At 36.6% G+C, this 18,205-nt stretch overlaps 1 protein-coding gene and 1 pseudogene across 18 annotated transcripts in view; one reads left to right on the top strand and one right to left on the bottom strand.

Moving 5' to 3' along the window:
* The window catches only part of PDLIM5 (PDZ and LIM domain 5), a 212,149-nt gene that overhangs the window by 106,754 nt on the left and 87,190 nt on the right, over window positions 1-18,205 (bottom strand). For 3 of the 18 annotated variants that reach the window (XM_041758607.1, XM_041758608.1, XM_041758609.1), the window contains exon 1: window positions 11,362-11,550. The exons of 12 other annotated variants lie outside the window; for them this stretch is intronic. Coding sequence is in view for 1 of the 6 variants with exons in the window: in XM_041758600.1 (XP_041614534.1) it covers window positions 11,362-11,392 (31 nt within the window). In the remaining 5 variants the exon portion in view is untranslated. Of the gene's footprint in view, window positions 1-11,361; window positions 11,551-18,205 lie in introns of those variants that run through there. 3 more of the 18 variants (XM_041758600.1, XM_041758604.1, XM_041758603.1) reach the window with 3 other exon arrangements.
* On the top strand, window positions 1,149-4,325 carry LOC121493065 (annotated as a pseudogene).

Genomic DNA, 18,205 nt, shown 5'->3' with positions numbered 1-18,205 from the left:
ATGAGATTTTGCCTAGAGTAAATTTTCTTATATTCAAGAGATATTTATATCTATTTTCATTCAATTAGTCTATAAATGCTCTACTGAGATCACCGGATGCATACTACTAAATTAATTTTACTATCTCTTTAAGTGACTCCTGTTTAGACAATATTTAAAGAGTTAGAATTTAGTCTGTTCTTATTTTGTTTTTAAAATTATGCAGACTTGGGCAGCCCAGGGGGCTCAGCAGTTTAGCACCACCTTCAGCCCAGGGCATTTTCCTGGAGACCCAGGATCCAGTCCCATGTTGAGCTCCCTGCATGGAGCCTGCTTTGCCCTCTGCCTGTGTCTCTGCCTCTCTCTCTCTCTCTCTCATTCTCTCTCTCTCAAATAAATAAAATCTTTAAAAAAAAATTAAATTAAGCAGACTCTAAGTCTCAGATATAATCCATTTCATAATTCAAGCTTTTAAAACATCTTTCACACAATATTTTCATTTTCTCCCTTTTTTGTCCAATCATAAAAGTGTTGCCCACATTTTTTTAAAGATTTTATTTATTTATTCATGAGAGACACAGAAAGAGAGAGAGAGAGGGGAGTGGGGCAGAGATGAAGGCAGAGAGAGAAGCAGGCTCCATGCAGGGAGCCTGATGTGGGACTCGATCCTGGGACTCCAGGATCACGCCCTGGGCCGAAGGGAGGCACCAAACCACTGAGTCACCCAGGCGTCCCTGCCCACATTTCTTTAAACAAATCTCTCAGCCACTCAACCTGACAACTTGTGGATATTTTAAAATTATACTAGAGTATATATTACACCTTCAAGAACAGTTGTCACTAAATGAAATATAAGACTTATAAAGGAGATTAGGCTCCTCAGATTCTGAGAACAGTTAATTGTGATGATACACAAAAAATAATCATCAAAGTGTGTTTTATAATTGCAATAAAACACATGTCCATGGGATCCCTGGGTGGCGCAGCGGTTTGGCGCCTGCCTTTGGCCCAGGGCGCGATCCTGGAGACCCGGGATCGAATCCCACATCAGGCTCCCGGCGCATGGAGCCTGCTTCTCCCTCTGCCTGTGTCTCTGCCTCTCTCTCTTTCTCTCTGTATGACTATCATAAATAAATAAAATTAAAAAAAAAATAAAAAAATAAAAAAATAAAAAATAAATAAAAAAAAAAAACACATGTCCATATCCACAGGTCATCTCAGGTAGAGAAGGACACTCTATTGGGCATTAGGTAGCTCCTCAGAACAATAATTAGCCTGGCATTACAATCATCAGGCAGAGTCAAAATCTCACTCTAACTAAGCAATATCTTTGCCTATTTAACATGTAAGAAATAATTAGTTCACAGAATGGAAAAAAGTTAACCAGTCCTTCTACAGAGAATGAATGACATATTTCCTAAAGCATAAAGAAAGGGAAGTTCTTCTACTCTCCCAATTTCCTCTAAGAGAACAATTTATACTAAGCAACACAGGAACTTTTGTTTCGTGCTGACATCAGTTGCTATCAGTTGTATCTTTTATGGGCTGTATAGTGGACACAGGGGCTAGTTCAGTAACTGTTAATGTTGTCCATATTTAACTCCTCATGTATATTTACTCCTTTATGTATATTTTAGCATCTCTTGTGTGGTATGACTCTGCTCTGAGTTTTGTAGGAAATACCACAGAACTGAATAAGATTTCTTAACATTTACCTGGGGAGATGGAATAAACAGGCAGTAAGGGCCAGTGGTTAAACATATGGGCTGTAGAGTGACAAAGACTGGACTCTAACGTCAAAATCTCTGGGTATAGAACCCTGTACTCTGCTTCAAGCTTCTTAAATTCAATAAAGTTTCAGGGCCTTAATTTTGGAGGACCTCAGGGATGTTATGTTGCCCTTTGATTGACTACACATAAATTCATTAGGATCCACCTTTGGAACAAGTAATTTATGAGGCTCCTTGCAAACAGTAAATTCAGTCTTCATCCAGAGTACTAATTTTTCTATCTGTAGCATTTGGCAGAATAGTTGGTATAAAAAACAAAATAAAGGAAGCCTAAGTTTACTAAATAAATGTTAATAAATTAAATAGTTTCACTGAAAAACAAAAAAATGCTGGATTAAACTGAGCTGGACACAAACTAGCTTGAAAACTGAGATGAAAATGATCTTTTCTAGCAGAAACACTAAAATGATTTTGCAGTCTCAAACCACCCATGTTACACTGCCCTTAACTTTACATTGTGATACATAGGATACATGCTTTACATTGTAAAGCAAGTAGGGTGATCCACTGGCTTTATTCTTCAAAATTTTCTAAACTCTTCTGGAGTGTTTACTTTCATTTGAATTTTAAAGTTAGCATGTCAAGTTCAAGCTTTTATTATTTTTATCTGGGTTTTTTTGTTTGTTTGTTTGTTTGTTTTGCATTTCTTATTCTCTTAGTTCTTTCTGTATCTATTTAATTTTATTCCAATAAGGACCTCAACCTCACAGCTCAGGTAGAGTGTATTCCCAAGAAAGGTTATACACTATTTTTATAATTTTTTTTCTAAAAATGTTTGTGCAAGTAAGTACTCAAAACATTATTGATAATTTTTAATAAGATAAATTTAAAAAATCATTAATTACAATAGACAGTGACAGAAGATAGCAGCCACCACGGGCTCAGGAGTAAAAGTCCCTCGCAATTTTCAACTATTCAAAGAACTGGAAGGCCAGAAAGTAGTAGGAGATGGCACAGTTAGCTGAGGTCTAGAAGATGACGAAGACATGACACTCACATGATAGACAGGGATGATAACTGGGCCTCCAAGAACAATTTATGAAAACCAAATATACAGCCTTAAAATAGAATTTGGACCTAAATACCCAGAAGCACCCCCCCTTTGTAAGATCTGTAACAAAAATTAATATAAATGGAGTTAATGGTTCTAATGGAGTGATGCACCCCAAGAGCCATATCAGTGCTAGCAAAATGGCAGAATTCATATACCATCAAAGTTGTCCTGCAAGAGCTCTGGCACCTAATGATGTCTAAAGGAAACATGAAACTCCCTCGGCAGCCTGCAGGACAGTGTTACAGCAATTAATCAAAGAGAAACCACAGGTCCTCCCCTTCCCCCCACCAATTCGATTTAAGCAGTCATTTTCCACAGTAATACATTTTCTAGACATGTCTTGTAGACCTCAAAAGTACTGGAAAGGAAGCTCCCATTCAAAGGCAATCTATCTTAAGATACTGTAAATGATAGTAATTTTTTGTCCATTTGAAATATATAGGTTGTGCTATAACAAATCATTCCTGTCAAGTGTAACCATTGTCCACATAGTTCAACTTCTGGGATCAAGAAAGTATATTTAAATAGATTCCCATCATAATGGGTGGGGCACATCTAACTCAACTGTGAAAAGACACATCACACAATCACCTTGCTGGTGATTACATGGCCTGGGGTCTCTGCCTTCTTCCCTTCTCCTCCTGCTGGCTCCCTCCCTCTCTCCCTCCCCCCACTCCTTTGTCCCTGAAACCCCTCCAGCTTCGGGTGGCTTGCTAGAATAGGTGTCAAGGTTTCAGGTCGCAGCCTGTGGGACTACTATTGGGTGTGCAGGGGTGCTCCAGCTGCACCCCTGGTTTCATTTTTTAAGTCTTAAATGATGCCCTCCCCCCTCCAAGCCATCATCCTTTCTCCACTTCACATGAACACCCTCAGCTGAAGCATAGATTGTAACCTCCTCTGTTACCCTCTGAAATTGGCCTTTGGTGAGGAATTCAGGGCTTTCCCCATATCTTCTTTCCCACTTTAATAGAGAGGTGTTGCTTTTTCCTTCCTCCTCAAGTCCCTTTTTTGCACCATCACCACCCAATACTTCCTTGCTTTGGCCAGAAGCCATCAGGTAAGGTTGGAAAAAGTCTGACTTCCCTCGTTTAGTTTGGAACCACATTTACTCTTCATTCTCCACCAGCCTGGGAATGAATATTGGGTCCTCAGCCCTGCCACCCTCTGCTGTCATTGTCAGCTGATGCCATTTTTTAGCTCAGGTTTTGATAAAGTGAAAAGAAGTCACCAGGGGTACTCAGACCTGCCAGTTCTCAAAGTGCTTGGTGGTAAAACTTGGAGAAAGGCCACAGAAGACACTTGTAAGCAGTAAGCACACCGCACGATCCCTCTGAATGAATTGTTTTCTTTTCCTGTAATTGCTTTTGCTTTTAACAATTGAAGTTTAAAACAGGGTTCTCGGGGATCCCTGGGTGGCGCAGCGGTTTAGCCCCTGCCTTTGGCCCAGGGCGCGATCCTGGAGACCCGGGATCGAATCCCACATCAGGCTCCCGGTGCATGGAGCCTGCTTCTCCCTCTGCCTGTGTCTCTGCCTCTCTCTCTCTCACTGTGTGCCTATCATAAATAAATTTAAAAAAATAAAAAATAAAAATAAAAAAATAAAAATAAAACAGGGTTCTCATGTGGTTATCTTACAATCCATTTGGGTCTAGGTTGGAATCTGATAACTGGAACAAAAAGAACCTTGGATTCGGTGCATACTTTGGTTTTGGTGCTGCTGCATCTCATGGTCCTCAGCAGGGATCGAGAAAGAACTTGGTGTGCATAGCAGATCCCCGAAATTGGCGGGCTTGACTTCCTGGCAAATTGCTGTGGTTTTCTACTTTTCTGTTCAGGACCACTAAATGCTGAGATGTTGATGCATACCAAAATAAAAGCAATTCATTGTGTTCTCAAGGGTTTTGGTTGTTGTTGTTGTTTTTAATTTAGTGTTTGTGTAAAACACCTTTTGAGGCAGCAACTATCAAGTCTGAAAAGCAATCGATGTTTCCATTAATCTTTTTCTGGGGGATACCTTAGTTCTAAGGATTTAACATCCTGTAAGTAAAGTTGAACATAACAGTATTCCATAAGCACCCTTTTTATTGTCAGACCATTGCCTGATTTTAATTTTTAAAAAGTATGCATTAAAAAATCATTAATTACAAATATCAGAACTATTCTCATTTACCCCTCAAGAACAGAGAACTACTGTTGAATACTATAGAATTTGAAAATGAGAGTTACAGAATTCCAAATTTTTATAGTTCCAAAATTAGACAATTATGGAACTGCAAGTCATCAAAGTTTAAGTCAATCTGTGGTATCTCTGTGATGGATATTTTGAAGTGGGCCAACTAAGCTAAAACACCACTAAAGATAATACCCCAAAGTTATTCTGAGAAGTGATAAGCTCTAGCCAAAGCCACATTGTTTCCTTGCATCTTTCAGTGTGTGACAGCAGACAGAGCTCAAAATAATTTTGCAAGGACAATTGCACATGTTAAAGGCTTATTAACAGGTCTTTTAAATTTCTCATCTTCCATGATTCAAAGTTTTCACAAATTAGAATTGAAATGTTTCTACTAAATAGATAATGCATAAGCCTTTCTGAACTGTTTTAATTTTGACTCCAAAAAAATGAAAATACAATGTATTTTATATAGAAAAATAATTCATATGCAATCATAGCTTAGAATAAGAATGATATTTAAAATCACCAAGAGGTCTTGAATCAAACCTTCTGAAATAAAGTAAGAAACTGTATTCAGGTAATAATTCTATTGAATTATTATATAATCATGTAATATTACACTGAATAATTTTCATATATTTACTATGTGTGTATTGTGTATATGAGGGATATTTTATCACTGATTCCAGCAGAGAAGCATATGAATAGAAGCTTTATATTCTGCAAACCCTTATACAAATACAAGGTGTTTATATCATTATCATTTCACCAAAGATGTACGATTCTGAAGATTTACTGAAAAGCTTTAGAGTCATGATATGGATAAGACCTCTGCAGACTCCAAGCCTTCAGATCATGCTACAATTTACCAATCTCAGTTTTCCTAGGAGTTGTGTAGAACTTGGCCCAGGGATGCTTACTAAATGTTTAAAAATGCATGAGTAAAAAGTAGCTGGCAAAAAGCCCTTCTTCAATAATAAAGAAGCCACCTCTGACAACCAGAGCAAATAAAACATAGCTGAGAAAAGTGACTCTTAATTTACCAAAAGAGAAGGGTGCTTTAATAGCTTTACAGCTTTTATGCAATGCTGATAAGTAACAGGTGACAAGGATGAAAAAGATTCCAAAATGAAATAGAGCAATACTAGAGGGTAATAAGCTCTGTTGGCAGTGATAAAAGAAAAAGAGCAAGGTGGCAAAAAACAGGCACAGACTTCAGAAAAAAGAACCAGAAAACACAAAAGTGAATCAAAATGCTAAATTTACTTAAAATTTATTTAATTAATACTAAATTTATACTACATTTAAATTTAATACTACAATAGCAGTTTGACCATAGGGCATTTATGCAAGGTATGTGTGTTTATGTTTGTATGGTGTGAAGGAAGGGGCAGTCAGAAATAGGCAGTAAAAGGGAACTAAACTGACAAGTCATTTAGATTTCATTTTTTTTTTAAGATTTTATTTATTTATTCATGAGAGACACAGAGATAGAGATAGAGAGAGAGAGAGAGAGAGAGGCAGAGACAGGCAGAGGGAGAAGCAGGTTCCATGCTGGGAGCCCGATGCGGGACTCAATCCCAGGTTTCCAGGATCACCCTGGGCTGAGCCACCCAGGCTGCCTGTCATTTAGATTTCAATAGTCCCTAAGAGCATCAAAATATCACATTAAAGAGGCATGTGTCAAACTAAGGGTACGGAACCATAGAAATTATGGACTCTAGAGCCAGGCCAGGTTCAAAATAAAGAGCTGCAGTTTTACTAAAGGGGTGACTTCAGACAAGCTATCTAATCTTTCTTTTGTGAAAGAAAAGATTGTTTTTTACTTTGCTGTATAAATGATGATAACATCATTTACTTCATGGGGAAGATGCTATGAGTATTATATGAGTTGATAAAAATAAATCAGGACAATGATTTAGCTATTATTTTTTAAAGATTTATTTATTTACTAGAGCACATGTAAGCGGGGGTGAGGGGGGAGCACAGGGTAAGAATCTCAAGCAGGTGCCCTGTTCAGCATAGACCTTACATGGGGCTTGAACTAAGGACTCTGAAATCATGACCTGAGCTGAAATCAAGAGTCGGACGCTTAACCAACTGAGCCACCCAGGTGCCCCGATTAAGCTATTATTAATTATGTGACAGATGTTCTAGTACATGGTTCTTGTCCTCATTTTCACCATCTTCCCATGCATCCAGTGGCAAAGTCTACCTCAGACAACGAATATTATAAGAAAAGTTTATTCAAGAACTGATCTACCATACAGATAAAATACAAAACTCTCGAGACTATTATGAATGCCAGTGGGTCTAAATGTTTAAAATTCAGTTCAAACTAAAAGAAAATCTTTAAAGAAAAACTTTCAAGATTTTTCTGACATGGTCTTATGTCCGAAACATAAGAAGCCCAATGAAAACTTGCAAGCACTGGAATAAATAAAGGTCAGTTTAAATTCTTATGCTCATCAAGGACTATCTCTTACTCTTCATGAAAACTTACACTGTGAGACAGAAGAGTAGGATGACAAAAAAAGTGCCTATTTTCCACTCTGGTAGTGTTTTTTTTTTTTTTTAAATCAAAGATAGTGCTTTCAATCTTGGCCTAACATGATGACATGTCAAAGACACAAAGTAATTGTGAAGAATTAGACTTTTTGAAGAAAAAGAAAGATATTTTGGAAATGTCTTCATTTCCAAACCACAAACTACTTCTAGAGAAGGGTATCCACATAACGACATCCAAATGGCTCATTCTATCTTTATGGGCACAGGCAAATTAAAAGCAACAACAAAAATGCTGATATTCATAACAGCTGGACTCAAAAGCTGGACTCAAGATGCATTCTGCTGACCCATGCCCTCCAATATCCATATGTGCTACAGGAGGAACAAAAGAGAAACAATGTTAATTGAGTATACACACAACACTTCATCCAAACAGCCCTCTGACATCAGAAGGTTTGCTCCCCTCTAAAGATGAAGAATGGACATACCCCTGATACTATCAATTCCATTTCTGGATATTTATCCCACAGATCTACTCTCACATGTATAAAATGAGGCATATTTAAAGTAAACCATTATAGCATTGTTAAGAGCACACTAACTGACCATCCATAGGAAATGGGTTCAATATATTTTGGTATATTAGTGTAATGGAATGTTACATACCTATTTTTAAAATGAGCAAGTTGTTATTACTGATATAGAAAGATCCTCAAGGGATGCCTGGGTGGCTCAGTGGTTGAGCGTCTGCCTTAGGCTCAGGGCATCCAGATTCCCAGGGTTTGAGTCTCACATCAGGCTCCTTGCCTGGAGCCTGCTTCTCCCTCTGCCTGTGTCTCTGCCTCTGTGTGTGTGTGTGTGTGTGTGTGTGTGTGTGTGTGTGTCTCATGAATAAATAAAAAAAATCTTTAAAAAAAAGAAAAAGAAAAAAAGATCCTCAAGATAAGCTAAATTTTAAAATGTTAAGTTAAAACGGAAAGATACAAGACAGTATGCATAGTATCTACCATTTGTAGGAAAAAAGAGACAAAAATGTACTATATCTTGCTCTTACATGCATAATATACCTCTGTAAAAATATAGCAGCATAATGTCTCAATATATGAAAGAGAATTAGCTGACGAGAGACAGGAGGGAGGAAAAAGAATTTTCATTGCAAAATTTAGATTTTAAGCAATATGAATATATAACTCATTCAAAAAATAAACAAAATTTAATTAAAAAAAAAGAAGAAAAGAATTTTGCCTAATGCCCTCCCAATGGCTAGTAAATAGAACAGAGACCTGAATCTTAGACTAACACCCAAATCAAGACTTTTTTCATTATACCATGGTGCCACATATAAACTGCATCTTTGGCACCTTGTAATAAATGTTACCCAAAAAGAATTTTCAGAAATGTTAAATAATACACATTCTAATACAGAAATAAAATGTTACCAGGATATACACTCAGTTCTGTCTGATACTGAAGCCCACGTGCTTTCCATTGTACCATGTAGTCTCCTTCAGCTAAACAGAAAAATGCATCTAACCAGGAGATTCAGAGAGTAATCATTTGCTATAGCCAAGATTTTTTTCAGAATTTAACTGGATTTCCCAGCTCCAAATTATTATATATATAATAATTATGTGTGCATGTGTGTGTAGATTTTCAAAACCCTTTTCCTTCATTTAAATATTTTAGACTATCTAGATATGCTAAATCCCTTTAAGTGACTTCAATCATTCTTATGGTTTCATCAATGAGGCATAAAAGATTTCTTGATCTTTATGAAAATGTTGACAAGTGAAGCATGTAAATCCCTGTTTCTAGAATAATCTCCAATTATGAATCCTGATTTCTACAGAATACTTTTTATGCATTCTTCTCCACAAAAAGAAAAATTCAAAACTAAAGAAATATAAATACATATAGATATAAGTTCCTATTGTCAGAGCTCATGTCCATCCATGGCCTTTTCCAGAAATACTTATAAACTGGCACTCTAACTAGAAAATGAGAATGCATATATTAAAACAGAGATAAAGAAAGAACACAAAGGTCATTTAATAAGTAATCATATACTCTGTAAAAATCTCCTCACTGTACAGAAGAATAAAGCTTGCAAGCATTCTACTGTTTCAAAGTACCACCATGCAAATGAAGGTCGATTATATACATTGCATACAATGTTTTAACCTTTAGGTTAGAGCAAATATGCATAAAACGGATCTTTTCTAGAAATGATCATTTGTGGAAAACAAGAATGTAGGAAACTTAGAGAATTAAAGCAAAATATGAATTAAAAAACAAAGTGACCACCATTATGTACTTAGTGCCTTAGATGTCTTTTTCAAGCCATGAAATATTATCAAGAAAAGGAAAAGTTTAGGACTAGGTAATATATTTGTAAGTCAGGTACTCATTTATATAAGGAAGACAGTGAGACAAAATAAGAAAAGTCTGGCCAGCCATAGAACATCAAATCACCCCTGGGCAAGGTGACTGAATAGCAAAAGTGGTGAAATGAGAAAGACCAATTTATCTGTGAACTATACTAGGCTTAGAGGGAAGTGGGTGTGCCCTGAGGAAGATTAGATGAATTCCTAACATGTTTTTGAAGCAGAATGTGAGTGACTCACAGAGAGTAAACAAGCACTTTATATCTGATGTCTTTCAGTTCACCCCTTTCTTTCCTCTCTTATCTTCCCTTAAAAGAATGTCACAAAAACAGTCCAGTTCCTTACTCCTCCTAAATTGAAAACTGGGTGTATACAAACTCTTCCTAATGATCTACTAAAACATAGGCACTATCTCTCAGACCCCTGTTTTTGTCTTCCAAAGCGTAAGGCAGAGTAAAAATATCATTCCATCTTACTCCTATATTCCCAGTAATAAATAAATTTATGTTCAATATAACATAATTGCAATGACCTTCTAATTGCAAAGACCGCTTTATTAAAATTTTTTGACAAATGGATTTCAAAAGTAAAGTTCAGAGTTTGGACTGAATGTTGGCTAGGAATTCAGTCGAGTGGTAAACATGGGCTCTCCTGGAATACAAATATGGGTTCAAACACTGATACACCCATTGATGTTCATGCTTGTGTAAGTTATTCAACTTTCATTTCTTCATCTTAAAAAAAAGAAAGTACTCTTGTACCCACATACAAAATGCAAAAGAACAAATGGTACAGAAGACAGAAAAGACCAGGACACAACTAGAATCTGACAAAAATTAGACATCTCAAAAAAATGGCACTCTAAGTGGCCAGAAGTTTGACATACTATATATGGTAATGGTGAGAAACATAATGATAAGGAAGGGAACAGAACTTCTTTTTATAGAGAGTGAACAACTAAAAGATTATTGAATAGCACTGTACTTCCCAGGACTGAGAAGGGGTGTCAAACACCCATTTATATCCTCCCAATGGTGGTCCCCAATGACTCTGGCATAGAAATTTTTTCTGTTGCTAGAAGTTAGGTCACCTACAAACAGTACTAGTGAGCCACAAAGAAGACCCATCAACCAAGCTGAAGTGAAGCCTGGAAGAGACTTCAATGTCACTTCGGAGAAACAGATGATAAAATAAATCATTCAGGCTTCATATCTCATGCAATTCTCACAGTTACAGTCAATTCGGTACACATAATTCAACACTTTAAGAAGGCAAGATGGTAGGCAGAATAATGGTTTTCCCACAATGTCCCTGTCCTAATCTCGAGAACCTGTAAATAATGTTAAATAACATAGCAGTGAAGAATTAAAGTTTCCTTAAAGTGGAATTAAAACTGCTAATCAGATGACTTTAAAATGGGAAGATTATCCTAGATTATCCAGTAGGCCCAATGTAACAACGAGGGATCCTTACCTGTGGAAGGGGGAAGCCAAAGAGTCAGCATCACAATGATATGATGTGAGAAACTCCGTAGCCTTTGCTGCCTTTGAAGATGAAAAGAATGGGAGCCAAAGAAAGCAAGCAGCCTCTAGAAGCTGGAAAAGGCAAAAGGACAGATTCTCTCCTAGAGCTTCCAGAAAGAAAACACAGCCTGTCAACACCTTAATTTTAGCTCACTGAGACCCATTTTGGTCTTTTGACCTCTATAACTGTAAGATTATAAATTTGTGGGGATTTTTTTTTCTGCCACTAAACTTGCAGTATTTTGTTACATAGCATTAGGAAACTAATACACGAAGAATTAAACTTTGAAAGACTTTTATGAATTTTTTTTAAAGAATTGAAGTATTTAATGTCAATTTATCTAGAAAAATCCAGTTATTCAGAATTAGCCATGCCCTTAGGTTTTAGAGGTAACTGAAGTTTTACCACTAACTTTAGATAAATGCTTTTTCCCTTACGTCTAAAAATCACTAACAGTAACTGTAAACCTAGACGTTATGATACTGAGACATAACCACAATATTAACCAGATGAAATTTCTAATATCTTAAATCCATTTAATATTTAGATTTGAAAAAGGAATGCCCCGTTTCCAAAAGGAATGCTAGCATTGGATATATTAAGTAAAAACTCTAAGCATTACATATACTAAAACATTAAAGTTTAAAATTTTGATATCCCCCCAAAAAAATAAAAATAAAAAATAAAATTATATAAAATTTTGATATCCCTGTTTTCAATGCCTCTTAAAGATTAAGTGTAGTAGATTTTAAAAGCTACTTCAAATTATGATTGGAAAATATCAGAGAGGGTAACAGAACATGAGAGACTCCTAACTCTGTGAAACGAACAGGGGTAGTGGAAAGGGGAGGTGGGCAGGGGGATGGGGTGACGGGCACTGAGGGGAGCACTTGATGGGATGAACACTGGGTGTTACACTATATGTTGGCAAATCAAACTCCAATAAAAAAAAAAGCTACTTCAAATTATAGATGGGATGTTATAAAATCAGTAACACCTCCATATGTTTTAAAACATCTTCTGATAACAGAAAATTTGTTAATATTTAATATCAGATTAACAATTAAACACTTTAATGTATTTCTCTAAAAAGTAAGAACATTAGCAAAATGAACATGTCTGGAACCTCTTTAGAGTAAATTCCAAAGATTTCCAAATGCTTTCATATAGTATGAATTTAAAAAGTAAATGCAAAGAGGAAAAATAGTATTTACATATATTTCTCTAAGTGACATGTATCTTCTTTTTCTATATAGTTACTTTCAACGTGAAACAATGCTGCTTTGAATAGAAATGTGGGTGTGTGCACATGGATGTGTATGAGGGTGGGTGTTTAGATAGGTATGGTAGAAACAAACAATTTTCTACTTCAGGAGGAAATTAATAACAGGGGCAGTATTAGTAATACAGTATCATCTGGGTCAAGATATTGTTAAAAATCCATCACTACATTCAGTTCTATGACAATACACTCCTCCTGAAGCAAGCATAATAAATGCTAATGGTGAAAACAAATTTTGCATCCATCAGCCATATTATCTACACAGAAATGGAAAACAAGTATTTCCAACTCAGTTGGGCTTACAATTTCCCAGGCTTTTGCATTACGTTATCAACAGTTCCATTTAAGCGACTACTTTAAGACTATAGTTTTAGAGTTTTTATAAAATTCCAAGAAATAAGACATATTTTTAAAAAATACTGTTTTCTAAAACATACATTTTGAAATTTTCTCACTTGTCAGTAACTTAGGAAGACAAGACAATATTGACAACACAAGAGATCCCTGGGTGGCTCAGCGGTTTAGCGCCTGCCTTTGACCCAGGCAGGATCCTGAAGTCCTGGGATCGAGTCCCGTGTCAGGCTCCCTGCATGGAGCCTGCTTCTCCCTCTGCCTGTGTCTCTGCCTGTGTGTGTGTGTGTGTGTGTGTGTGTGTGAGTGTCTCATGAATAAATACATAAAATCTTAAAAAAAAAAAAAGAAAAGAAAACACAAGCAATCCTTTCATCAAGAAACAGATGAAAAATCTATCTATCTGACCACCATGACCTTATCAAATAGGCTTACACAACTGTGGAAAAATAAACAATAATAAGAATTACTGGGGCAATTTGTCTTATCCAGCATCCAGTATTCTCAACAAACATCTACTAAAAAGGACGATGAAATGAAAGATGGTCATGTTTCCTGTCTAGAAAATATTATTCAGAATTGGAATAATAGTGCTCTTAAAAAGAAACAATGACCCCCAACCTTAACAAGAATGTCCCCTTAGGAAGGAGCCATCACTCACAAAATGCTGAAAGTGCAATAATTGGATGATGTGATCTAAGCAACATTCTTTCTTACAATTTTTCCCTTTTTGGTATGTGTGTCAGGCACTGGGTAAGAAGAATGCCTTTAAAAAAATGCATAAACAACAAAACCAAACTGTGCTGAGGAAGATACCACAAAAAGGCAAAACAAATATTATTTGAGTTTTTAAAACGATACCATATATGTACATGGATAATAAAGGATACTGATGTATTAAATTTTTTTAATTTAAAAGAGCAAGCGCCATCATTTGTGATATAAACTGTTTTAAAAAATGTAACTTTTATTACTAATTAAAGAGGCCTTAAATAAGCATGAAGAAATTCATAGACATAGGAATTACATTTTCTAAAATATCTGTGTGCTTAATTTGAGCAAACTACTTATTAAATCCCCAGGTTTAACTTTTTCAACTAAGTTAACTACTCTATAAAATAGGGATTCCTAATTTATGGGTAAATAAACTGAAGTTTTAAAAACTAAAGTAACAATGCTCATAACCCTAGAGCTAGTAAGTGATGAAGTCAGAATTAGAACTCTGATGTTTCAGACTGGTCTCACTAAACCAGAAAAACAAGTTTTTGCTGCTGTCAAAGTAGTGAGTTGCCTTTTCTCCTGCTGGAGTAACCACAGCAAGATAACTCCAGTCTTTGCATCGAGAAAATTCTTCAATGAGTCTTATGCATACATTTCCCAAACAGACACTAAGCAACAAGGAGAAAAAATGTACCAGGCGTGAAATCATTCCTAATTAAATAAAGGACTAGATATCATACAGGCAATGACTCAAAACAGATCATCTACAAACTGAGCAGAATAGATCAGTATGGCATCACAGTGTGATGGTAAAGAAGACAGCTCATAGTCAAAACAAATTCACTACTCACTCAATATCTCCCTGAGAAATGGTGATACTAATAGTATGCACCTAGGGGATCCCTGGGTGACTCAGCAGTTTAGCGCCTGCCTTTGGCCCAGGGCGTGATCCTGGAGTCCAGGGATTGAGTCTCACATCGGGCTCCCTGCATGGGGCCAGCTCCTCCCTCTGCCTGTGTCTCTGCCTCTGTCTCTCTCTTTCTCTGTGTGTCTCTCATGAATAAATAAAATCTTTAAAAAAATAAAATAAAAAATAAAAGTATGTACCCGTAGTCTGTTGAATGGTGGTCCCCAAAAAAGATATATCCATGTCCTAATACGCAGAACCTATGAATGTTACCTATTTGGAAAAGGGGTCTTGCAGATATAATAAGTTAAACATCTTGAGAGGAGACATCTTAGATTACCTGAACAGACCCTCAATCCAGTGACAGATCTCCTTGTAAGAGACAGAAGAGGAGAAGACATAGACACACAAAGGAGGAGGTAAGGTAATGATGAAGGCAGAGATGGAAGTAAGGCAGCCATCAGGAACACTGACAGCCACTTGAAGATGAAAGCGGCAAGGAAGAATTTTCCCCCAGAGCTTCCAAAGAGAGTATAGCCCTCCACCATCTTGATTACAGACTTCTAGTGTATTCAAAGTACCCCTGATCTTTAATATAAGTATACAATAAATATTAGCAATTACTATTAGTGAATTAATATATATGAGGGGCAGCCATTCTACACATTCTACATGCAGACATCCACTTTTGCATTTTTCCAGGGTAGAAAATTAGAAAATGTCACATATTTCTTTCCTCACTGTGAAATGAATTACTAAAATATACTTTGTACTCTACTAAATTTATCTTAAAAATTAGCAACTGTAACCATTAAGCTCTGTTTCTAGGAAGGACAAATGATTTTCTTTTTAATGCTCTTCTCACTTCACTATTTTAGGTTAAAGCTAAATATACTAATAGCCTTGGGAAAGTATCATTCATTACTAACCTTTTAAATAAATTAAATAGGTTTCTCAGATCATTGGAAATAGTTAGAATTATAAAAATAGGGTGAATGGTTTAACAAAAAGAAAAAAGGAAAAAGACTCAATGACCAAACACTGCTTCAGTCAGGGTGTAGCTACAAAGCACAATGAATTTTTCTAATCCAAGGAATGAGCCACTTAAGCAGTACATGTATACTGACCGGTGCACCCCCAAACCTCCTCTTACCCAAAAGTTTAGATATTTCATTGAAACCTCCCACCTCCTTCTCTACAGGACTACTGCCTACCAAATACTGGTAGGCAAATGAGAAATAAATATAAACACTTTCTAAATACAAGCTCCCTTTAAGGCCCAAAATGCAGGGTTTCTAATTTGTGTTCAAGCAAAGAGGAGACTCTCATTTTAAATTCCATCTCTGACTCTATTCATTTACCAAAACAGGTGATAAAACAGGAAGTAAGAGAGAATGGCAGGTCTCTCCCCTCACCAGGGCACCTGCCACGTATGAGGACAGAAGGTGAAGAACTGGAACTTGGAGACTATGACCCTGTAATGGCACAGTTTATGTAACTCATTCGTAATGTGGCCCAATGAGTATCAAGCTAGAGCAATCAGGCACCAACTCTAACTTCCAGGAGAGGAGTTGAACCAAATGGACAGAAGTTGTATGCTCCATCAGCTCCCATTCCAATTAGGCAGAAAAGACGTATGTGGATGTTCTATTCTCACTATGGGCAGAAGCAATAAAAAGGAGAATGAATTACCTCACTCCCTAACTGGTAGCGGACAAAAGAAGGGGGCTGGATTTATAATCAAGATCTAAAAATGTACACATTAAAGTTATAGCTCCCCAGAGAGGAATATACCATGGGGGGCTGCTACATAAAACTGTTCTTGCCATTCTGTGGCTACAACTCAGTATAGTTTTATTTAGAATCACAAACTTGCACTCATTAGTCTCACTCATTTCTGCACTATTGTTTGCTTTCATCTCCTAATTCTTACAGTAAAAACATTTTTAGGAAATTTTCACCCTCATATGCAGTATTCAGTTCAACAAATGTTTTAGCACAAACCATGAGCAAGTCTATGGGAAAGACGAGAACACACTTCTGTAAACAAGACAGGTGAGGCCTTTGCCCTTAGGAACTTATAGTCCAGTAGCAGATGTAAATGAGATTTTATATTCACTAATGAGATTTTTTCCCTCTTAAAACCAAAATGTTGGAAAATTTGGAAGGGGAACACGTGTGTATGTTTTAGGGAACATTAAGTGTTCTATACCCTTAAATATAGAATGTGTATGGGCTCCACAAGGGGCCCAGCTCTGATATTTAAGGAAACCAGGGAGCTGTAGACCTCACCAGCTCTGATAAATGTTATCTCGAATGGCTCTAGAACTAAAAATGGAAGATGAAGTATACAGTCAAATGAAACTGGCTCTCCCAGAAGTTTTTATCGTTCTGCTCACACTAACTTGAATTACAGGTTCTGTATTTATCTTACCTGTCACACTGCATCAAATGTCCCTTTTATGGCCGGGACTATGTCTTTTTTTTTTTTTTTTCCTGTAAACTGTACAGGAATTAATGAAGACTCACTCCAACTAAAAACCTAACAAATAGTCATTAAAAGAATGAGTACATCAGTTTTACTAACTGGAGAGGAGAAGAAAGAAAAACTAAGCAAAAGGAACAAAGTTTAAAATGAAAGATAAACAACAGAAAGGAAGCAGCGAGACATGGATCAGGACAGCTGCTCCTCAGAAAGTTCCTCAACCAGTTTGGAACTTCCAGCCCTCACCATCAAGGCTCTCACTCCTCCCCCCAACTCTCTTCACACCCAGGCCTCCATTCCTTCCCACTCACTCTTGTGAAATAATCTCCCAACTGGTCTCCCTTCCTTCCTCATCAACATGCCAGATAGTCTGTAATCCTGGCAGGTGACCCCAGGCATTGTTTTCCTCAATTTCCTTATCTTTAAGAGGAGAATAATAATAGCATCCATACCTCACAAAGTTCTCCAAAGGATTAAATAAATTATATGTGAAGCATTTAAAAGAATGCTTAACATAGAGTACCTACTCAAAAAATACTATTATTATTACTATTATTAAATCTATTATTATTGTATCTCAAAACAATTCTTCAACAATTTCCCATTAACCAAGAACCAAAATTCAAAATTTTACTTATGGCAGCTGAGATTCTTATAATAATCTGAACCCTTCAACCTTCTAATCCTCTCCCACTCTTTTGGCACTGACCTGTAACTTGCCCTGTATGTTAATCATGGAATTACTCTCAGGTAATATCTTTTGTCTCTAGGATCCCAGCAAACTTTCTCACTGCTCTAAATCTAAAAATTCCTTCATTTTCAGAAATTCAAACTTGTGGTGACTGAACAATGCTACTCTGTTCCTTTCTGCCATCATCATTCATGCACTTGTGTGTGTGTGTGTGTGTGTGTGTGTGTGTGTGTGTGTGCTGGGGATGAAAGGGGCTATACCTCAGTATTTTTAAGGTCTCTATGTCCACTGAAACTAATAATGTTTTTCCTATTTCTTTAATATACATATGGTTCACTCAACCTCCAGAGCATGTAA

The sequence above is a fragment of the Vulpes lagopus genome, chromosome 6, assembly GCF_018345385.1.
Source record: "Vulpes lagopus strain Blue_001 chromosome 6, ASM1834538v1, whole genome shotgun sequence".
In the NCBI taxonomy this organism is placed as follows: Eukaryota; Metazoa; Chordata; class Mammalia; order Carnivora; family Canidae; genus Vulpes; species Vulpes lagopus.
This window is presented reverse-complemented; position numbering and strand designations above follow the sequence as displayed.